Below are 25,441 nucleotides of genomic sequence, written 5' to 3' on the forward strand. Positions count from 1 at the left end.
AATTACCTTGTTACTAGTGTTGTGTGTGTAGGTAAGTAGGTACCTACTTATTTAGATTAGCATTGCATTATTTGCATTTTACAAAATGACTTTCATATCTCTAACTTTTCCACTTTCCTTATCTGATCATTTGCAACAGTAAGTACCTACTGCTTACGGTGGTTGGTACAGTGTAGTGAATACTCAAAATAGATACAACCCACAAACTTATAATAGCTAAATGCCGCAGTAGTGAACGTGTGGTCTTATGTGGGAGGTCCAGAGTTTGATTCCCGGTAGGAGAAATTTCTGGTCTGGTAGGAGATTTTGGTCATGGCTAGTTTCACCCTACCGGCTTATCCGTAGCGCCAAGGGGTTTAGCGTTACGGTACGATGCCACGTAAGAACTGATCAGCGATATCGTGGGTTCAATGAAATTGCCATACCCCTTAAAAGTTAGCCCGCTTCCATCTTAAACTGCAGTTTCACTTACCACCAGATGAGATGGTAATCAAGGTCTAACTTGTATCAGAATAAGAAATAAACTGAAAAACAACCTTATTTTTTTTACAACCTATGATGACGTAACAAGAGTCATTTTATGATGATCACAATGCTCCATCACAAGTTTGAAACGCCACTCGTCAGAGAGTCAAGACTTCGACAAGAGAGAGGATAGATTCTAAGTATGTACCTATTTGGAAAGAGGAGAGATAAATAAGTGCTGGGTGATTCGTTAACTCAGTGTTCGTATTTGACATTTATTTTTAATCTATTGAAGGTTTTCTACGAAAAATCATTTTGATATCACTCAAGGAAACAGCAATGTAGAACCAACCAATGTCAAAGGAGCTGTCGTTCATCGTTGAACACGGAGTTAGCGAATTAGTATGCTAAGCATGCTGCTACAATGGCTTGCAGTATCTAGCTACTCCAAGCCCGTGGCACAACCCTACAGTATACGGGCCTGAATAAGAAAGTTTCCCACGTATAGTTTGGCGAATATGCATTAAGTAGGAATGAACGCTTATCTAATGGCATTATCTCAGTTAAGACCAAAATTACATCAATAAATCCTACAATTACAATTTCGTAACACTCAATATTTAGTTTAGAGCCCTTTTCCGGCGAATTCGCTACTTTGTAAGTAACTTTGAATAACATACCCAACTAACTAGTACATAAAACGATTAAGAACATAAGTAGCTGCGTATTTATTTATAGGTAATTAATTTATTTACTAAGACATTTCCTGTAAGCCTACCTACTTATTTATAGATTTTATTTGATGTTCGGAAGGGATATGGCACTTTTTATGAGACTAACTTTTGCTCGCGACTTCATCCACGATAGTACATAGTATATACTATATATAATATTATATATATAAAAATACTATATATATAATTTTATTTAGCCTGTAGCTTATAGCACTCGGAAGTAATGGAGCTAGGTATAGGTACTCGTATATCAGTGAAGGGTTTTTTGAACCTGATTATTCCGGATATTACCCCTTACCTACATCTTTTACCTTTTTAAAATATTATTCTTAATCGTTTTATAACCGGTATCATCTAGAATGCTCATAAAAAATAAACCTAATTAAATCCTCTAAGCCTATTTAAATTCCCCTCCGCACTTTATTACCTACTCCTTTTAACCATCACCATTATTTCCAACATTGAATCACACAATGGTGCATGGCCTCAGTTCTGCAGAGAGCGCGTGGAAAGGTAGATAGACAAAAAAAAGTTGAAAAAACTATAACCCGACTACGGAAAAAATAAGACAACTTGAACCCGACTTGGTACAAGTAAAATAAACTAAAAAGAAAGAAACAAGATTGTGCTTAGTGCTATCATCGTCTTGATTGAGATTCAACACAAAGGCCGTGGTCGTGCGTTGTCGACAGCGTATTTCTTATCCTTGATTGACGGAATTCCCAGTGATTTTATTTGTCTACCAAATTAGAATATTTTCTTTTTGCTGTCGACAACGCACGACCCCGGCCTTTGTGTTGAATCTCAATCAAGACGATGATAGCACTAAGCACAATCTTGTTTCTTTCTTTTTAGTTTATTTTACTTGTACCAAGTCGGGTTCAAGTTGTCTTATTTTTTCCGTAGTCGGGTTATAGTTTTTTCAACTTTTTTTTATTTGAAACTTTTCCGTTTTAATAAGTCTATGATGCGACGATTAACTGAGGTCTCGTAAATAGCCAATAGGTGGCGCTGCTGTATGAGAAATAATAAAATTATAATAAAATGGGATTTCTGTCGCTTGGTATATTTTAATGATAACTATATACTATATATTTAAATAATAAAAAGAATAATCAATTAATAGGGTGCAAGAACTATATTCAACTACGTACTATATGAGAAATTCTGTGAGCTATGCGTTGTAAGCAGCTAGTGGCGCCATCGCGATCGGTTATGTCTAATCGAAACGAATTTAATTATAGTAAAATGGGGTTTCTGTCGCTTGGTATATTTTAATATTAACTAAATTTATATTTATGAACTCAAATTTTTTTTCTCTTTCGTTGGACATCCCACTCGACACAATAGCAATAAAAAAAAATTTGAGACCCTCACTTTTTTTGATGTAACTTCCGTCAGGCCGATTTTTTTCGTATAAAGTATAGCCTATGTCACCCGGGCCATTACAAAGAATCGATTGACACCTCATTCATCAAAATCGGCCCAGTAGTTTAGGCGCTACGGTGGAACACACAAAATCTGGATACAAACATACATACATATTTACATACATACATACATAGACTGCTAAAATCATAACCCTTCCTTTCGGCTTTGCCGTAGTCGGGTAAAAATACAATAAAGCTTATAGGACCAGTTGCGGCGCTAGACCAAACGTGGGCGTCGACGATATATTCATTTCCCTTCCCTTTTCATTTCCCAGTCAAAAAAACGTTAAGTTGAATGAGCTCAAATAATGACAAAAATACATAGGTAAATAAACAAAACAGACGAATTTCTCAGCTTTTAACCTCATTGAATTATTTTGTAAGGACTACAACTTTTTATAACTAGTAAAACGTTTATGCGAGGCCCCTGAAGGCGCGAGGCCGTCAGCGATCGCCTAAGACGCCGGCCTAAGCCACCACTGTATAGGACTAAACTAATAGGTAAAATTCTTGAAACTTTCCCTCAAGCGTAACAAATCCTTTATCAAATGGACGTCGAGAATTCAGTGTGGTCGTGATCGTTCCCGGCAAGTGCCCGCCGAGTTTGGAGCCCCTTGTAATTTCCTTACCATTCTCGGAACAAGCGTAAAATTGATGATAGCAGTGATTTAAATTGGACGTTTCGAATAAATTTTATGAACTTTTGCCCGACTTTAAGCTAATAACAAAATACTTCGTGGACGATTATGTACCTATATAGATAATATAATATATAAATTTTTGTGTTTTCGTTCGTTACGAACACAAATACCATGAGTACCTACCATGTGCAATATGTAATATACGTTCGCGAATCGTTAGGCCGATTGAGTTGAAGCTTGGTGTCGGCACTTGCGTGAAGGTTTTTTGACAAGTCCCCACTGGTCCCCACATACAATACCTAAGTGGCGCGTGAGTCGCATTGCAATGTTTGTCTGGCATAAGCTAGTAAGTATACAGTAAAGAGATACCTAAGTACCTAAATAAACAAAGACAAGAAATACATAGAGAACCTTTTATTTATTGCTATTATCCTCGGGAAAATTACCCGCAGCGTTGCCAAATCGCATTTCGAGTCAGAGGTTACATTATTTGCGTTGAGATTGCGCTTGCCATCTGAAAGAAAATAGAATAGGAGAGAAATATTTCTATTTAAATAAACTTTTAGACGTACTTTAGAATCGTCAAATACATCTACCACTGGTTCGGAATACCTTTCCTCCCGAGAAGAACCAGTAAGAAACTCGGCGGTTACTCTTTTCAGAGATTCGATTTACATTATGCCATCAATATCTACAAGTAATTGCAATTGACAAGTGATGATTTTATTCAATTATCAAAGTATAATGTTTCATTGATCATTGATCAATCATTTATAATTATTACATACACATATCTGTATTATGTAACTTTTATAATTAGGTATGTATGTGAACATTCATTCAGGATGCCACATTTCATTATTACTTAACGTCCATCGAAGTAATAAACGTATGAAGAATTACATGAAAAAACGATTACTTACCTACCAATTTAAATTACATCAAGTTGGCTTGCCTTCTCCAGACTATCACAATACATCCGGTAGCCAAGCTTGATTGTTGATAAAAGTTGATCGCATACTACCGCAAGAGCCGCAGGAAGCGCAAGAACGGCAATACTACAAGAGGCCGCATCCAGTGCGCCGATCTCTGCCGATCCGTATTTCTTTGTTGCGTCCAATGCGTCACATTCCCCATTGTTGAGTCTCGACACCTTTCCATTAATCAAATATTGATAGGAGTTTTCAAGAAAACCCACCAAGGTTTGAGGAAACCCACCACGGTGGGTTCCTCCGGAAATCCTTCCCCATCCAACTCACCTAAGAGAACGAGATTTCGACTTCTAGGTTTTTACAGTTATTAACAGTAGGTAATGATAATAACCGAGACCATCGACTCAACGTCCTTCCCAGGCACGAAGGAAATGAAAAAGCCAAATTCGGGCCTTCAAAGTCTGTTACCCATCCAGTTACCGACTTAGGTCAACGTTGATTAATAATTGCATTCGATTAATATGCGTCGTCACAACTAGGTCCCACGCCCCTCTTTGATGCGTCCAATACCACCGACTTGTTTTGCTGAAAGTTATTAGGATTTTCGGTTGATAATGAAAATACCATTTCGTTCGAATCATGAGGCTCTTGAGCCTTTTGCATGGCGCCTCAACATTGTAGGTGGTATGCGATGTGCTTTATATTGTTTCAAGTGTTAGCCTAGCTATTATGTATTCTGAGGTGTTAGGTTAATTTACATAATTCCGATAGCAATCCAGTTCAGCTGTTTTTCTTTACATCTAGGATATAAACAACATTTTGACTGATCAATTAATATATAGAGTGTATCAAACTAATTTTTCATCCATAATAATGATCATAGTTCAGTCGAGGGTCTATAGATTACCAAATATAAATTAGTGTAATAAATGTCATAAACGATGTTGTCCATTTTTAACCGACTTCAAAAAAAGGAGGGGGTTCTCTTAATGTTAATTAATATAATATATTCGTTAATTAATTAAATTATTTTTTAATTTTTAGTGTTTGTGTTTATTGAAGTGTTTATCATCAAAAAATCAGATGTAAAAATGGCACAAAATAATAAAACATTTCCTTTTTCACCGATTTGTGTTTTGGTTAGATGCGTCTCTTTTTCTTATGGCGGCAAAACAATTAAATATTTTTGTATAAATAGTTGACGTAAGCTAGTTTGCATTCCACTTAGCGCTAATAGTTTATTTTGTTTATTATTTGTCAGTCCAGATGTGAACAAAATCTCAGAGGTATACAGTGAAGATAATTGCTTTATTTTTAAATAGTTTTTTCTTACTTTTATCGCGGCCTTATTAGGTACCGTTTCCTGATTGAATTTTATAATAGGTCCAATTATTAAAATTACTTACATAAACAAATTCTTATATAAGAAAAGTTTTAAAAGTAACAGATTTATAATATGTAAGTAGTTAGTTATATTTGCATGGATCGAACGAAATAAGGAATATTATGTCTCACAAGATCAGCATAATCCACACTAATATAATAACTGCGAAAGAGGGTCTTTCTGTCTATTAATATTGTAATGCAAAGGGATAGCTTTCATCCTGGAGACAGGCAAAGAATAACTTTTTCCCGGAAAATAGAGTTCCCAGGGGATTTTTTAAAACTATGCGGACAAATTCGAGAGCATCAGCTAGTTTTCTGATATAATGTTGAATCATGTTTTCAATAACAATCTTTGCATAATAAATGAATCTCTACAAAAACCGCCTGGAAACAATCTGCACAATATTCATACTTAACTGTTCAAAGTATGAATAAATATTTTTTTTATAAACTAAGCACGTGATTTTCAGAAGAGACCATGGCTTGCAGACGTAGCATCTGCAAACCATATTCAAACTTCTTTCTACCTCTAGAACATACTGAACGTCTTTATCTATGTTCTTCATGCTCTAACGCTAAATTACGATTAAACTTATTCAAATCTTCATAGCAGAAAAAAAAGCTTTAGAGACAAAAAGCTCACTTTCTATCAAACAATACTCTGATAACCCAAAAAATTGAACAATGTTTTCTTTTTTAACCCCCGACCCAAAAAGAGGGGTGTTATAAGTTTGACGTGTGTATCTGTGTATCTGTCTGTGGCATCGTAGCTCCTAAACTAATACACCAATTTTAATTTAGTTTTTTCTGTTTGAAAGGTGGCTTGATCGAAAGTGTTCTATATTCCAAGAAAATCGGTTGAGCCGTTTGAAAGTTATCAGCTCTTTTCTAGTTACTGTAACCTTCACTGGTCGGGGGTGTTATAAATTTTTAATTTACATTTGTTAAGAGACAAGATCATCGAGATTAAGAGGTACCTATGTATATTATAGAGATGTGCCATAAAATATGTGCCAAAAAATATTATTTTTTCAATAATTCACCAAAAAAGTTAAAGTTAGTACCTAGTTGCTTACCTATAGCGAATGTAAGGAAAATATTGATTTTTTTATTCAGTCTCTTTTTACGAAACAATATAATTAGTATGTATTTATGCTATACATATAATAATTATTGCCCTTATTACGTAGTTGCTTTCACTATAATTTTGTCACTATATGTAGGTACCTAAGCCTTATTGAGTGTTTAATTATAATTATCTTATAAGAACCACTTAGGTAAGCGGCTACTTTTCCTTAAAGATTTTTTATCACCTTGTAATGGCAGGTGTTACAAAATCGAGAACTTATAATTTATTCCATCCCAATTATTAATTATTCCTTTCCCTTACTATTGTGAACACGCACTTTCTTACGAACATCTCATAACTTCTCTTCTCTTCTTTAACATCAGAGCTTAGAACTTCTAAGTTCCCATAGCACGCAGCCACTAACGCACAACAACAAAAAAATTCCAAAGAATTACAAGGTACAAAAAAATATTGAATGCCAAAAATGAGGCAGAATACTGGCCTTTGCAAGTCGTTTCTAATTAAAAATTTACTCATCCAGTATATAATCCGCGATACTTTATATACAACTAGCTAATGCCCGAAACTTCATCCCGTGGGGGACTCTTTGATTTTTTTGGGATAAAAAGTAGCCTATTTTACTCCCCAAGTCTTTACGCATTCCAAAAATCACGTTGATCCGTTGCTTCGTTGCGACATGATTGAAGGACAAACCAACAAACAAACACACTTTTTGCGTTTATAATTTGGGCCGGTGATAATACTGGTAGCGAGTATTTATTTGAAAACCGAAAAATATTCACCCTTCTAAACTCGACTCAAGTGCAGGTCATCAGTGTTTACTTTCTCTATTTTCTTCAACACATTATCCAGTAAAGTACATTAAGCCGCGTAAACGACTGGGCATTCGCCAGTGGCAGTTTATGGCAATCTTTACATTTGACAGAGTATCTGCAGCATCAGTCCCTACAATAATATAGTGTTCATCTGACAGCGAGATAGCTCCGCTTTCACGACGCGTCCATACAATTTGCTTACATTTGTAATGAAACTCATTTGTCCGTGTAATGTTGGGAGATGGAACGACTGAACGACGTTGTAAATCTAATGTTCTCAATGATGTGACTTTAGAACATTTCTGCAACATTAACTAAATGCTTTATATACTCTGTCAATATAGTGTGTAATTTTGTTCGAATTACTGCTATGGTTAAATTTTACGGTGGCAAAACATTGGCCGTAAGATTAAGTAATTACGTTGATTGGAAATAAGGTGCACCCGAAATAAGCCGCACTTATACATTACGAATTTTTGAACAATTATTATCTACTGAATATTTGGAGTTTGCCAATGAAATGTGAATGTAAAGCTTGCGCTTGTCGTAATTTCTTTATTATTCTGCGTTTATAAATAAAACGCAGAATACCTTGAGCAAAACCCCACTTTTGTACTGATCGAAAAGGTAGGTACTAAATCTGGTCTCGCGTATTAACCCCAATCATAATATCAATTACCATTCCTAACTTGATGAAGTACAGTAATACATAGAACTAGATCCAATAACCTATATAGCCGCTTAACTTTCTATTCGCTTACTATCATGTTCACGTTATCTTATCTACACTTAGGGCATGCTCTACTGTTGCGATGAAAGTACCTGACCTTTGTGTTTGTTAAGCTGCGCAATAGATCAGTTCTCATTATAAAGTAAACCTAAGGTAGATAAATTATAATTATAGACTACATTTACCTAGTATAGGTGATATGTCAAGATCTTCCCACGCTTTAATTTTCTCTCACTAAAGAATACCTTTGAGTCTTGATGATTTGTCTGTTTATTAACCCCCAATCCAAAAAAAGGGGTGTTATAAGTTTGACGTGTGTATCTGTGTATCTGTCTGTGGCATCGTAGCTCCTAAACTAATGAACTTAGTTTTCAACTTGAAATGAATAAATTTAGTTTTTTTTTTTTTGTTTGATCAACGCCCTCTCGATCAAGCCACCTTGGCTTGATCGAGAGTGTTCTTAGCTTTAATCCAAGAAAATCGGTTCAGCCGTTTGTAAGTTATCAACTCTTTTCTAGTTACTGTAACCTTCACTTGTCGGGGGTGTTATAAATTTTTAATTTATACTTGTATTCTATCGCAGTGATCGATTCTTTTCAAAAACTTATCTAGGTTTTCATTGGACGATTCGAAAGTCCGAACGGAAGAAATTCAAAGCACTGATATTTTTTAATAGACTACAGGCCCATGTTTAAAAATGGGTGGGTCATATGAACCACCAGGTGACGTATACAGGACGATATAAGAGCATAAAATAATAAGTTTCAGCACTATGCCGTCACTTGTAAACTGTCCAACAGAGTGCTGGTGAGAATTGAAAAGTGCAGGTAGAGTGAGTACATTTTGGTCATATATTTTTGTACGGCATTTTTACCATCGATAGATCCATGAAAAATAATAAGAAAGCGCGCAGTGCCGTAAAAAAATGGTGCGCCACAAAGTCAGTAAATGTTTTGATTTTCTGACAATTTCCGGGGTAAATTTGGTCATTTAATTCTGTACGGCACTAGTTTCATACTGTTTCAATACAGCCTCTAATCCATTATTCCGCAACGCCGTATAAAAATCATGCGACAAGGGGAAAAAATTGAGGGTAGCAACCCCCTCTCTTTCCGTGGTCCGGGGGGTGATTTGAAACAACATAAAATTAATTTATTTTGAAAGTGTTTTATGCATAGATAATATTTTTTTACATGCCGTACATTTTCGTTGGTCCAAAGGTTTGTAGGGGATGTGGATATTATATACACACCCGTTCACTTCAGTTAGACGGCATAGTGATTTTATCATATTATCAATTGTTCTCTTCAAAAATATGTTAATGCCGTACAGTATCAGATGGCCATAAAGTACTACCCTTAAAATGGTAGCGTCATTTTCATCAGCCTAAAAGATATGGTCTGCATTAAAATGTACGGCATAATTTTTTCCTAATTTATTTATCTTAATACTATTTAAAACAAGGGAAAAGCGTAGAAAATTGCTATATTTTATTAATCTATGAATATTTAAACTTTTGCAATAATTTGAAAAATTTCAGTTTTTGTATTTATCTATAATTTTTTTTAGAACAGTTTCTTTTGAACGGCAATACTATATAACAATAGTATTTTACACTATCATGTTAAAAAAAAAGTTGCCGTACAGAGTCAAATGATTTTACAGCTTTAAAAATTAAGTATACCATGAAATTAAGATAATTATTGATACACATTCAAATGAACACTAATTTTTTTACGGCATTATTTTTAATAGTACTTTTGAGTGCTAGATAATGTTTTGGAACCAAAGCCGTACTTTCTCAAATCACCCCCCGGACCATGGAAAGAGAGGGGGTTGCTACCCTCAATTTTTTCCCCTTGTCGCATGATTTTTGTACGGCGTTGCGGAATAATGGATTAGAGGCTGTATTGAAACAGTATGAAACTAGTGCCGTACAGAATTAAATGACCAAATTTACCCCGGAAATTGTCAGAAAATCAAAACATTTACTGACTTTGTGGCGCACCATTTTTTTACGGCACTGCGCGCTTTCTTATTATTTTTCATGGATCTATCGATGGTAAAAATGCCGTACAAAAATATATGACCAAAATGTACTCACTCTACCTGCACTTTTCAATTCTCACCAGCACTCTGTTGGACAGCTTACAAGTGACGGCATAGTGCTGAAACTTATTATTTTATGCTCTTATATCGTCCTGTATATGTCACCTGGTGGTTCATATGACCCACCCATTTTTAAACATGGGCCTGTAGTCTATAAGCTGTATAGCTGCCGTATTATTTACTACCCATATCCATACTTAATATTATAAATGCGAAAGTGTGTCTGTCTCTCTGTCTGTTTGTCTGCTACCTTTTCACGGCCCAACAGTTTAACCGATTCTGACGAAATTTGGTGCAGAGTTAGCTTAGATATATCCCGGGAACGGACATAGACTATTTTTTATCTCGGAAAATCAAAGAGTTCCCGCGGGATTCCTAAAGACTCATCCGCTTAACCGATTTGTAGGTAGGACCGAGGTAGCTTGCGTCCCTGTAATTGACATAGGCAACTTTTTATCCCGGAAAATCAAACAGTTCCCACGGGATCTTTCAAACCCTAAATCCAAGTGGACGAAGTCGCGGGCACCCTCTAGTTATACCTGTAGTATAAACTACCTTTATCTGAAGCAGTAAAATAGGTTTATATAACATTTACTTTTGGTGCGCCCGAGTATTTTCTAAAGCTAAAGCGCTCTTTATAAAACCTTAAAAGCAAAATTGTATTTTTTATCGATTGGGCGTTGTCGTGTCTCACGTAATACACGTACTAGTTATTTTCCATGAAATAAGTACACTGTATGTGACTGCCCATTACGCAAAATTACAAGTTACGGATAAGGATTGGTTACAAATCTGGCATTAACAACGTATCATTTAAAAGGTAATAGTTAATTACATTGTTACCTATCGTAAAAACAATGATAAACTTGAAAAAGAATATAGATTTTATTGTGTGTGTAAGGTAAATGGCTGCACGAAGAAAATTTAAAAAAAAATAGGTAGAAATTCTGGAGAAAATAGGAACTACAGGTGGATTTCCGCTTGATCTTACCTCTTATAAGTTCTCTCACTAAGTTGTGTGACGTATCTTACTTGATAGTAAGTACCACACTAATATTATAAAGGCGAAAGTTTGTATGTGTGTGTGTGTGTGTATGTTTGTCACTCTTTCACGCAATAACTACTGAATCGATTTGGCTGAAATTTGGAATGGAGGTAGATATTATCCTGGATTAGCACATAGGCTACTTTTTATCCCGGAAAATCAAAGAGTTCCTACGGGATTTTAAAAAAACGAAATCCACGCGGGCGAAGCCGCAGGCATCTTCTAGTAATTAAATATATCGTGCATCGTGATGGAATGCGTTAAACCGCAAGTTTCGTAAGTAGGTACCTACGTTCTGCCATTTTTCCAAGTTCTTCAGTTTCAATCGACTCTTACCATGACTTTCAAGGTACTTTTTTTTCATTGAGAATGTCAATATTTACGTTTCGGTTGTTACGTCTCCTACTATAATCAGAGAAATGCGACACGTCCAACCAAGTTACGTAGTAAGTATATAATGTTACTGCATCTGTAGAAACATTATACAGCTGGTATCATGTGTCCGGAAGGCGGAAATAATATTATGGTCATGTTATCAATATGGTTCAAACGGTTTGCCGGTTGTTTTGTTGGTACTTTGCAGTAGGAAATATACATGCTTAAATCAAACTAATCAAAGTTTGTTATAAGAATTATCTAATACACAAAATTCGCCGGCGTTTTCGTCCGTATTGATTTCCGTATGAATGTGATATCACAAAATTACGTGAACAAGTGACCATTGCTTAGACATAATTTTAAGAAGCACATTTAAGTATTTACAGACGGTATAATGCGATAAAAGGTGTCGTATAAGTTATGATACCTCTTGCTTGTCCAAAGTTTTTTATAATTAAAACTTAAATATGCTCCTTAAAATATCCCAAAGCAGATGAGCAAACTTGGAAAAATAAGTAAGTAATCAAAGAGGTAATATGAATTTTGGTCCTATCTTATCATTTCCCGTTGAAAGGGCTCTAGGTAAAGCGGAAACACCTTACGTCATACCTTCAAGGGGAAAGTATCGTAATCGTGATGCGAATCAAATTGTTATAAGTAGAGAAAAAAACTACTACACAAACATGAAGGGCCGTATCGAAAGGAGCTTATGGTGCAGCCTAACCTAAATCCGTCCCTAAGTACGTTTGAAAGCCTATATTATTACATCGATTCTCATTTTTGAACGCGTAAGCCGAAGTAGGGTATTTTATCGGAAGCCTTGTAACAGAGCCCTCCTAAAAACACATACACGTGTTCATAAACTAGAAATTAACACAGATGTCAACGACACATAAGCCGATAAAAAATGAAGACTTGTCGAATGTAGTTCGAGCTTATGTTAATTATTATGAGTTTCTTTCCGACTTTGCTCGGTAGAATCTGCTTTCCGAACCGGTGGTATATTCTTGACATTCATAAGTGGCACAAGCAGTTCTTACACTAAATAAATAAATTCATTTCATTTCATATAAGTACACGCTAAAACTGTTTGTGATAACTGAAAAATGAGGTTATAGTTTATTTACCCTTTAAAATAAAGTGTGAGTGAAAAAAATCCTTAAACAGTAAAAGTTGTGTTTCGGCTTTGATCACTATAATTTTTGTTATGTAGATATCGAAAATATTAAGAGCGTTAACGCATGAGCCTGATTGGCAAGTTTAGGTATTTACCCGAGGTTCTTTGTTTGTTTCCGTGAACGGACGTACCGAGTTCAGTTTAGTTTATAACAAACCGTTTTGATCCTAGACGATTTTCAAACGGATTATTTTTTCAATATTTTTAAGTATGTGGTATTAGTTTGTCGTTTTTTTTTTTAAAACAGTGATGTTTTTTAAAACAGTGTAATGTCTTTATAGATTAAGTACGAGTGAATAAAACTTATAATTGTAGTCAGTACTTAATACTAATCTTTATATACTTGTGTAAGTATAAGAGAGTCAAGAAATTATACAAAATTCAACTTTCCTTATTCATATTTACGAAAATATGGTTCCCTTATCATGCACAGTATAAATAATTACACCTACTATATTAATTTTCACATATATATTTATAAAGGCTGGTAAAATAAATGTGAAATCCGTCTAAAATTTAAACAGTCTTAAATATTTAATTTGCAATATTATCAAAAAATATAATGCAATGCTACTAATACTCATAAAGACATTGAGCAATTTTTCTTATTTATGGTCCTTTACAATCTTTTCAAATTTTATTGTTAGTACTAAATCGTACTTACCGTAAGCGCAAAACAATGGACAGTACAATGAAAGGGATTAACAGGTACAAAAATGCAGATGTTACACTTGAGTAGGTATTTATTCATCTATACTAATAAATAAAATTGGAGGGTCAGTCTGTAATTTCAAAATAACTAAAGCATATTATGGTCATATGGTTATTTGAACGATACTATAACTGAATCACACGTTTTTAAAATTTTTGTCTGTCTGTCTGTCTGTCTGTTTGAAAAGGCTAATCGTGGAAACGGCTGAACCGATTTTGACGGGATTTTCACAGACAAGTAGAGAATTGACCAGGGAGTAACATAGGCTACTTTTTTAACCGACTTTCAAAAGGGAGTTGTGTTTTTCTACCTATGTACACCGATATCTCCGAGATTTCTGAACCGATTTGCGTCATTTCTTTTTTAATCGATAGAAGAACTTTGCGACATTGTTTCATAAAAAATTTGGAGTCCAACTTCTCAATCCTGATGCTGCAGGGGATCTGACCAATCCACGCGGGCGAAGCTGCGGGCATCAGCTAGTCAAAAATAAGTGCACTGCTACGCGAGTCAGCTAGGGATACAAAAACAAAATAAGATAAAGTTCAAAACTGAAAGTACAAAAACCCACCTACTACTTTTAAAGACTTCACCGCAGATGATTGATTTATATTTGAATATGTATAAATCATTATATACATGTATTCGAAATTTTCATAGTAACTGCTATGATTTGATATCGAACTCGATCCATCTATTTCAAGTTTATTTTTTCTTGATATACATTTCTTTTTCATGTCATGTGTAGGTAATACCAATTTCGATATACTTTTTGGGTTTTGTAGGTTATATCTCTTACATTCGTTTTGATTATGATAAGTTCTTTTATGACATAAAAATTTTATGACATATGACAATATAGCCTCTAACATACGGAATGGTAAAGCTAAGCCAAAGAGAGATCTCATTTATCAAAATTTAATCTGCAGTTTGGCAGTAATAAGTGAATTGAGTCGATAAACAAACAAACACGCAACACAACACGTGACAGGTTGTGATGGCAATCAAGATGGGGACGCCCCGTACACCCACACAATCCCTGGGCTAATCCGGTGCGGGATAGCGCGGGTGACGTGCGGGTATGCAGAACGTCCCCCGCCTCATACCTCGATTGCCATCTCGACCTGTCACGTACTATACATAGCTGCCGAAAACTCAGTCCTCCCTTAGTTGGATAAAGAATTGTTTTATTCAAAAATAAAACCATCATAAAGATCCACGAGGGATGACCACGTGCAAATGATAGTAATTATCCTATTGTTTCAGGTGTTATGCTAGAGTGTACAATGTATACAACCAAAATCTAAATACAAAATACCGTACTAATGCTGTAAAAGACAATAAACTAATGCTATTATGCAAATACAAAAAAAAGAAATCATAATGGAATACAAGAAACCGCGCTAATGCCATAAAAGGACGATGAATCATCAAAATTTTATTTAGCGGCTAGGACAAATAGCAAGGGTATTGGCATATAGCATTGTCAGCCGGTAATAACTGTAAAACTATAAGCCTTTAAGAATATTTAATTCTGAAAAGTTATAATTCTAGTCAATAACTAATTATACAAAATTCAACTTTCTGTTTATTTAAAAAACATGGTTTTCCTTATCACAAACAGTATAATGAAACCTTGAGTATTGAGTTTTACAAATTTATAAAAGCTTTTGAAATAAATGTGAAACCCATGTAAAATTAAAACAGTTAAAAATTTAATTTTTAGAAATTATTAAAAATATAGATCAAAGCCACTGCTCTGGTAGGCATTAATCTATTCTATACCGAAATCGCGTTTTACAATCTTTTCAAATTTTGAAAATTAAATTGTTCCCTTTCAATGAAAGGGAACAATAGATACCAATGCAGCTATTTGCTCGAGGCAATACTTATTTATTAACTAGCTGATGCCCGCAGCTTCGCCCGCGTGGATTTAGGTTTCTAAAAATCCCGTGGGAACTTTTGATTTTCCAGGACAAAAGTAGCCTATCCGTAATAGCACGTCCCCGGGATGCAACGCATTTCTGTACCACGTAAAAACATCTAAACGGATGATCCTTTAAAAATCCCGAGGGATCACCAGGATTTAGGAATGCAATTCCTTACAGCATCATATAAACACAATTTAAAAACATACAAAAAGTTTTTATCTATCTTTAAGAAAAAATAGCGAGTATTAAAAATACCTAGTATTGAGAAGTGATAGTCGCACTACAATTTCAGGTAAATCGTAAATAATCCGATAACAATTGCTAAGCAAACAAGCGTTACGTCCGTTCTCGGAGAGGCCTCGGCCGGTACTAATTTCCTAGTTCAATTTACTATTGCTCGTTGCACGGTTTTGTAGTGTGTTTCAAGATTATTTTTTGGAAAAAAATATTAATTAAATTAAGATTTTTTTTTCTGTATATATTGCCAATATGTTCTTCTTTAATGAATACTTAGTTTTATTTATAAATGAAGATAAATAACCCACCTAAATGACAGTTTTATGTGTCTGTAGTTTTATGAAATTATGACTTTTTTGTTTGAACTTTTATAATGTAAAAAATGCCAAACGAAAGATTTGGTTCTGTCATCTTATTAGTTCAGGACCTTTTCTTTGGTAAATATATTTCTTTGTGAGAATCGACCAAGTAACTTTTGATGTAGTGAACGTCAAAGATGACACGAAATCCAAAATTCAGTAATAGTCTTTTGGTATTTTAGGCAATAAAAGATAAACGATGAATAAATTGCAAAATGTTGTCTGTCAATTTAATAAAACAGGAAATATTCTACAAAGTAGTATATAAATGTTTTACATAAATGCAGTGTTTAATAAAATATAGGGGGGCAAAATAGCTTAAAAATAGCTCATACCGGTTCAACAGTCTTAAATAAATCTTCAAGAAACAACATAGATTAGGCCGTGAGACCGCATATTAGGTATTCGATGCTCCGGGTAGTGCATCCGTCATCAATCACAAAATCTGTTACAGTATTTCCTTTACATAATTAACTTATTATAAACACGTTAAACTATCACTACTCATGTGCTTAAATTATGCAACATTACAACAAAATGTTTGGGTGCAAGAATATCCTGCCTTTATAGATAGATGGTGGTAGGAAGCGACGGTACTTGACCGCAAAAGCAAATGGGTTCTGATCATAAACCCTAATATCCTACCATATTTTTTTTTATAGATATTGGGTAACGATACTCGTATATACATAATATTACTACCTATCGAACATTATCATTTCCTTATTAAGTTATTAGTTATAATGTGCTACCTACATAATTTGGAACATAACAATCAGTTTGATTACTTCTGTGAATACTTTAGAGGTATTCTTACGTATTTTATCTTTAATACACCATGGAACGACAATTTTTTAGAGATGTTCGTTTTAAATAGCTAAGTATAATTTTTGCAAAACATAACAATCTACCAAGTAAGTATTATAGCCCCAATAATATTAACTTCTTATATTATTACAAATCTCATTTTTGGTCTGCAAAGAATATTTGATTAAAGCCTAAGCGGAACATTTGGGTAAGTAGGCATTTACTAGCTGATGCCCGCGACTTCCGCCGCTTGGATTTAAAATGGGATGGATGATTTGCAATTTGTATAGATCAATTATTACATTATAATATTCGTTACATCTACTTACTAACGTAATCGTAACGATGGGATATTATAACATGCGATATTTGAGATTACTTTCAGTTGAACTAGAAAAATTATGGAGACATAACGAAGAAGCAATACCTACTTACCCACTAAGTACTTACGTTTATGTATACCTAGTCTTCTGCCAGAACTTCATACCTAACTTTCAACAAGCTTAAATTATTCTGTGACAGCAAATAATTTAAAAATGAAAAACCAAAATCTTATGATGAATCCGTGTCCATAGACCTACTTTACAACAAATTAAGAATGTTCTTCAACTTGTGTAAATTGGCATAAATATAATTGCAACACCTTACTTTTCTTTTCAGTGAACGTTTGCTAATAAATTGGTCTGTTAAATTGAAACAATGGTATTCGGATCCCACGGAGGCTGGCACGCGACGATGGTGTTACAAAAACCGCCATAATAAGTGTTATCGTTTGATCTGAATATGCCGGTGGAATTTATAATGTAATTGTAGTTTTCATACGTGAGACTGCAATATCCCGTAAGCGTTTGTAAGATGAATTGGATAATTGCCGTATTACCCTTGTTTAAAGGTTTTAAAAACAATCGTTATCACACTTATCTACGTAGCAATACAATGACACTCACTCCTGCCTTAAGAGGGGTCTCTCCGTCACTCGCTTCATACAAACGTAGTTCCAATTTCATTTGAATATTAAGCACCCAAAGTCCATGAAATTTTGCAGACATATTCTAGAAACTAAATCTATGTAAAAATATTCGGTTTCAAAGTTACGCGGTCTTAAAAGTTTACATACAAATCTTTGAGCCCCTGTAATTTTAAAACTACATATTTTTAGAAAAATCTAAAACACCACAGACGCAGATATTAGTTTCTAGAATATGTCTGCAAAATTTCATGGACTTTGGTTGCTTAATATTCAAATGAAATTGGAACTACGATTGTATGAAGCGAGTGACGGAGAGAGCCCTGTTAAATATCCCTTACTACTGACATTGGCTAATCTATGTAAAGCCAGACGAGAATAAAAAATATCCCTTACTATTAAAAATGAATGTGGTTACGTAAATAGATTTGTAGAGCACAAAATAATTAGTAGGTAACCGTGTCGTGTAGGCAGGCATTCAATAAAGCTAACTGAAACTATGATCCAACCATTTATCAAATTACATTTGATAATAATATGTTCATTAACAAATCTTTGTTGTCGGCTTCGTTTGTGATGTAAGTCATTAGGGTAGTTCATTAATTATTTTAATAGCCGTTTATTACATAAGGGGCTTTCGCCAATAAAATAAACTTACTATTGTTTTCTATGAATGAAGCTTTGTTCTCGTACCCTGCAATAAATTGTATCTTTATCTGAACTCTATTGTCTACTGCTATCACTTGTGTAATAGTAATTGATAATAATTATCCGATTCATATTTATCGGTTTCGGATAAATGATAGTGTATTATTATGTTATCGATTCCACATTATCTATTGATGTAACGTATAAACTATAATAAAGATTTAGAGCTTGAACTGGATAAGTTGACCACAATTTTGTATGGTTCAATAACGTAACCATGAAGGAATTGGTTGTTTTCCAACCTACATAAAACCACAACGCTTACAATGCGTATAAGTACCAACTACCTAGTTTCTAATTTGTTGTTTGCTTTAACCATAGAAATCTATCTGATATCTGTGTCTCACACAAAACATAAGATTGGAATGGGTGTGGTTTCCAATTAAGTTGGCTTTTGTTTATCTACGAGTTACGACTTGGAAAAAATAGAAATAGTAAAAAGATTTTTGTTCAAATAAACTTTTACAGGTGATTTTGAATCATCAACTGAATTTACCTTTACTGTTCGAAATGGCCTAGTAGACACATAAAAAAATATTAAGTGCGTCATTTTTCCTTCTGAAAAATTGATAAGTAGGTAGGTACTTACCTTCTTAATAAACCTAGCTTCTAAAAGAGTACCGACCTATGCTTTTGAAGAACTCTTTCTTTTAACTACCTACCTAGACACTAGGTAACAAGTGATGACCAGACTTCTCGTCTTAATGGTAACTTTACTTAAACCTGTCGATAGGTAACATGTTTTAGATGCCTTGTTTGTTCGCAATGCTGATTTAGCAGGTTTTCTTTACATTTAGTTATTCGTTTAGTGTAATCTGACATCATCGATCTCACCTGAGTTGATGTCATGTATAAAATTGTCATAAGGATGTCTAGTGTTTAAATTAACTCTTCGGAAAATTTTGAATTTGGACACTCCTACCTATTCTACTTCTAATAAAATAACTAAGCACATAATTATATTATTAGAATATTTGCTTGCGTTAGTTTTATTTATGTCAACAGAAACAGCGGGGTTTTCACCAGAATTAGAACTGTTTTAAACTCTACTGCAATAACAGACGTTTGATCCATTAGCTTAAAACGAATACACAGTAATAATATAATGGTTAGAATTCTCCTTGCCTTGAACTTCAAGAATAGCAAGTAAACAACACACTTAAAAATATATCTTTGTTCAGGCGCCTACCAGTAATATAATAGTAAATTGCTTTGCTTATTTTGGCAGGCGTTCAGTCTCTTTCATAATGTTTAACTAAAAAATCTATAAAACCTTTTCAACATTGCCCAAATTATTTATAAATGATGGAATTAATGCTGAATGATTTTTCCGTCCCCATTTATCTGGTACCTTGAAATTATCGAACCTCATAAGTTATAATTCACCTATTAATATGCACGAGATACATGGTTTTATGACTCACACCTACCAGCATAATGACCTTAAACAATTGACGTCATGATTGCGAAGGATAATGTTTGGAAATTGTAATCAATTGACCAATTAAGATCTATGACGGATTGTGGCCAGTGATGCATGGCGTCCCGACGACGCCAGAACGCCTGGCCGTATCGACAGGCGCCCAGTCCCGCGCAAGCGTACTGGAACAAAAACGCTGGAGACACACGCATGCGCCACCCTGTTCCGATATTTTGCCCGAGTCGTCTTGCGACACTTGATTCCTTTTCTCGCTGTGTCGCATAATTGGTCGCCCAGTCAATACTGACATTGCACGGCCGGTGCTCGACGGTCGTCGCCTCAATACGATTATTTATATTCGAACACGATAACGTTTCCCGGCGCTAAGTGTCCGAAACAATTCCGTGATATGGCTTTATTTTGTGACAGAGTGCATCGTTAGTAGTGATCTGTGTGATGCTGTTTGTGTAAGTGAAACATGGATGTGGCAAAGGAAAAGACAGGCTTCCAGGATGACTTTGGGGATGACGACTGCAATTCACGTCGCTGCATGCTAGATGGTTAGTCATTACTGATTAATGCAATAATTGACAAAAAAAAGGGTATCTAGCCAAACTTCATCTGTAATTTTTAATGGACCTTTGTTCAAATTCTGCCACTTAGTAAATCCCGCTCACATGTGCAAAATGTTTGTTAGTGTGATGTCTCTACAGATGTGTGATGTATTGATTTTCCATACAAATGACACTGGAAATGATGGCGTCTGTTTACAAGTAGGCATAGCTAATGTTTCACCCATTGTTTCATGTCCTTCCGATATAATATGACTCCATAGAAAACAAATAGGTACCTACTTATATAATAGCAACAACGCTTTTAAAAAAACTTACAATTGCGCATGCTCGATCAGCTGTCCGATCAAATATTTAAGAGTGAGATTTGGTAAATATCAAATTACAACACAATGTGGTCAGTCGAACTCGAAGGACCATTTAAAATTGACCACAGTAACTTAGATTCTTGTTATTTTCTTTGGTTTCGGCAGTTGAAAACATAAACTTTGGTATCGTTTTGTTTATTAAAAATTTTATCTAACGGCAGAAATTAAATCGTGTCAGGGTTCAGCACTAATATCTACAATGTCTAGTTAGAGGGCAATCGCGATTCGCGACGTAAACTTTGATTGATAAGTCAATAATTGCTCATACGAAACGTGTTTCATTCATTCTCTAGAGGTGAAGGCATGTTGTACTAATTATTATCTCTAGCTTTTTAATCATTTTGTTAAAATAATAAACTCAAGTATATAAATAAAAAGGATGTGAGTCACACAATTCACAATGCAGTGAAAAATTATGCGAGTTGTTGGTCGATAGGGCTAGGGTAGACTCAGACAGATGGCATCCCGTTTTGGCAGGCAAACCTTGGACCACAGATCCTTGTTGAATGCCGCTGCGTGCGTTCACCCTGTCTCCCCTCAGTCCTCATACACTTTATAGGGTTTTAAAATCGATACTAATTCCCCCTATAAACGATGGAACGGTTTTATAACGCTTCTATATCTGTCTGACTGTAAATCGATTGCTTTGCATAGATTAATTTGCAATCTCATTATTATTTTCAATGTCACGTAAATTGATAGACCGTTATAGCCTTATTAAGTGGGTAATTATTGACTTAATTCATTTTCGTGACTGAACTTGATTTGTGTAGACTAATTCAATACTAATACATCGTATTTATTCTTTCTATTGATATAGCCTAGCTTTAAATCAATTGTTTGAACTTTGTTCTAACCAGTTACAACAAAGCTCACATTGGCAAATATTTTCGATCTTTGTGTAAAATAATCGTTTAGCATTTCCACCTGTTCTATCCAATATACAGGTTACTTATGTAGACGTAGGTAGTTGTGAATATTGGGTTGGATTGTTTCTTGTTATAAACACCAGTTTTTTATTTAAGTAACCTTCTTTGTTACTACTGTAGGAAGGTTCTCTTCTCACTGCTTGGATATTTTCACTTTTTGCTTCTTTACCTTATCATCATCTAATATTTATGTTAGGCTTGGTCTTATTCCTTTTAACTATTAGGATCTATTATATGTTTAACAAAGTGCACTTTTCTCTTCTCGCCTTTATAAGTTTAAGAAATTAGAATAAATACCTAACATACAAACATGATTGACCTAATTAGATAACATGAATATAACATTGATGCTTATGGTCTACTAGGTAGTATCACTGTACATCTATCACGTACAAAAAACGGTAGGAATTCTTCACAATGCGTTCTCATAGCGTCATTATGTCATGATATGTGATCCATCAAAGTGATCAAACATCGTGTTACGTAGATTGTGCGCTTTGTCGGTAAGTAGCCTACCTACTGTTTGAATACACAAGTAGGGAAATTTTCTCATGCCTTTATCAACTTTCCATGCCATTACCTATCAGAAGGTTTCAAATCGTAGTTAAGTAGGTACTTAATTAATAGAAATCTAAAATATTTATTTGTTGATCTTTAAAAAAGAGCTCGAGCCCCACGGCCCCAAGGCCATTACGACAAAAAGCACAAATATGAAGCTCCCATCAAGGTTGTCATATTATTTGCGCTCTTAGTTGCATGGATGGCTGCTGCACCTGCCATAGAGGAGGTAGCCTGAATATGATCTAAAAATACAAAAATCTTTTGTTTATCAACTGTTTTGTTTCAGAGCAGAAAGTTGTTTTCAGAGCTTTAAACAGTTTCGCTCTTACCACAGAATACTACAATAAATAGTACTATATTATCGCCACAGCAGTGACAAAACGCGACGCAATTTTTTTTTACAAAAAATGAAAATACTCAAGAAAGTTTTTAGGTAAAAAATATGGATATTTAGACGCTAGTAACTTTTAACATATTTACAAGCAATATTTCTTTAAAACTAAAACGTACGAGCATAGTTCTGCATTCCCTATATCTACAACCTGTCTAAAAATTATGAAAATTGGACTACGTTTGCGGGGAGAAAAACGTTATCGCTTTTTTTATGAAAATTTTCAACTAGACGATCCTCTTAATATTCTCAAATAACCTACATTTACCTATAGATTTCTTGTTATTTAAGTAAGTATAGTAGAGTAGTTGTTCGTATTTATAGTTTACTATAGTTGCAAAACCTTCAAACCTTGGTGGATAATTACAGGTTTTTGATAAATAATAATGAACCTACACTCTCTCAAGTAAAACCGGTACATCGACCTTGAACCTCAACTCATCTCGATGGAAATTTTACGTTCAGTTTTATTTTCTCCGCATCGATTCCAGTGGCATCTTTGCGTTTACTTAATTATCACTAGATGATGCCCCGACTTCTTCCGCGTGTTACGTTCCTTTAAAAATAGATTTGGTAGGTCAATGAATCAGGTATTATTATTTTGAATATGATGTATCATGTAATGTACTTACCTACTTGCATTAAAAATACGAGTAAGTACATACCTTACCTAGGTAGCTATATTTAATTCTTATTCTTATAAGTTTTGATTTCCGGCTTTCGGAGTTTTGCTAGATACCTATGGTGTACCTACTTATATAAGTCTATAAAAAATTAACATCGTAAGTTTTTATCCGAAACTTTTGCTGCTAATGATCATGTGAATCTAAAGAACAAACTTCAAAACGGAAATGAAAATTGCAAAGATTATTAAGAACCTTACTTACCTTTCAACATTGAGTCCAATTAATTCATAGAAAGTAATATATCAAGCATTATGTCATTTGTAAGTATATGAAAAAAAAAACTATTTTGTTCATTACATACCTTTTTACCATTTACCTTTATTGACAAAATAGTAGGTATATAAGCTGCTTTGTTAAATTGGTATAGTATAGATTAGAAGCAGGCGTTATTTTGCGTAAGTCCATGATCCATATTGGTAAGAATTTAGTAATATTTTAAATCAAATAAAATTTAATATCCTACCAGTAGTCCTATAATAAAAAATATTGTGTTTCCTGATAAGCTAAATCCGTGAATGTTAATCGCCCGTAGCGATAATACTGATTGTAATGGTTGAATTTATGCGATACCAAATCAATGATATTAAAAAATAATAAAATATTTAAGAACCTACTACGTATATAAATAGTGAATACAATTTGCATATAATAGTAGGTACACGTTTAAAAATACAGGCGAAATAAAAAATATTCATATATTTAAAAATACATCATATAAGAACACTTGCCTTTACTGACTGACTGGTCTATTAACGCACAGCCATAAAGCTGGGGTTAAAAATTTAAAAGGTAGGTTCCTTTTATGACATAGGTACTCACTATGGAAGTATTTTTGGAATTCCCCCCCTAAAGGGGTTAAGTGATGAAAGTTTGTATAAAAGTCGTTCATTTTAGGGTTCATGAAATTTGACAGGTAGGTAGGTCTTATAGCACAAGGTAAAATCCAAAAACCGCGAATTTATTGTTACGTCACAAAAAACAAATAAAATGTGTTCATGAACAAATATTAGTAAGTATTTTCAATTTTCAAAGTATGATAACCACGATAACTATGCCAAGTGGGATATCATATGAAAGGGCTTTACCTGTACATTCTAAAACAGATTTTTATTTATTTTTATGTATAATTGTTTTTGATTTATCGTGCAAAATGTAGGAAAAAATAGCCAAGTACGGAACCCTCGGTGCCCAAGTCTGACTTGCACTTGGCCGGCTTTTTAAATGCATGAAAATTGGTACTTAAATATATTATTCATGCGTTAAATAAGTATATGTATCGCGATTTTCATATTTTTGATTCTTAACTTTTATGTTCTTACCTAGTTAAATAATACAAATGAAAGGCAAAATTTTCATTTCATCCGTCAGTGTACCGTGTACAATACAGGAAGGCCGCAATGGCAAATGTCAGAACGTCGTACGCGCAGGGCGATGCGCGCAATTTGTTGAAAGTCGAATCAATTTGCTTTAGAAAGCGAATTGTTCTATGGACTCGCCTTTTCTGCACTAATTTTACAGAGTTCCTTATTTTGTGCAATACGTAGCTTATTTTGTAGTTTTGAATAGTTCTAACTTCTAACAATATTTGAATTGGTTGTGTATTCGAATATGGAATAGATAATAGCAACCTATAATTTGCGACAGGTCGAGATGGCAATCGGATGGATGGATATTTCTGTACCTACCTAAGTCTGATGGATGCTAGGTACAACGTGCATGGATTTTGGTAGTCGTTTCCATACCTACTAGGTACAAATTAGTTTAAGGTACTAGATCCAAATTTCAAAGCAACGAATAAGCAATGCACTTAAGTACTGTATTCTAATTTTTACTTATTTAATTTCTTCTAAGTGCTTATAAT

The 25,441-nt window shown here is 34.3% G+C and overlaps 1 protein-coding gene across 2 annotated transcripts in view; it reads left to right on the forward strand.

Annotated features, from left to right (window-relative positions):
* LOC123880809 (cerebellar degeneration-related protein 2-like) overlaps positions 1-25,441 on the forward strand; it is a 99,568-nt gene that overhangs the window by 53,128 nt on the left and 20,999 nt on the right. Inside the window, exon 1 of one of the 2 annotated variants that reach the window (XM_045929134.1) lies at positions 20,204-20,633. The exons of the other annotated variant lie outside the window; for it this stretch is intronic. Within the exon in view, the coding sequence (XP_045785090.1) occupies positions 20,552-20,633 (82 nt within the window). The 5' untranslated portion in view covers positions 20,204-20,551. Of the gene's footprint in view, positions 1-20,203; positions 20,634-25,441 lie in introns of those variants that run through there. 2 annotated transcript variants of the gene reach the window in all.

This window comes from Maniola jurtina, chromosome 3, assembly GCF_905333055.1.
Source record: "Maniola jurtina chromosome 3, ilManJurt1.1, whole genome shotgun sequence".
In the NCBI taxonomy this organism is placed as follows: Eukaryota; Metazoa; Arthropoda; class Insecta; order Lepidoptera; family Nymphalidae; genus Maniola; species Maniola jurtina.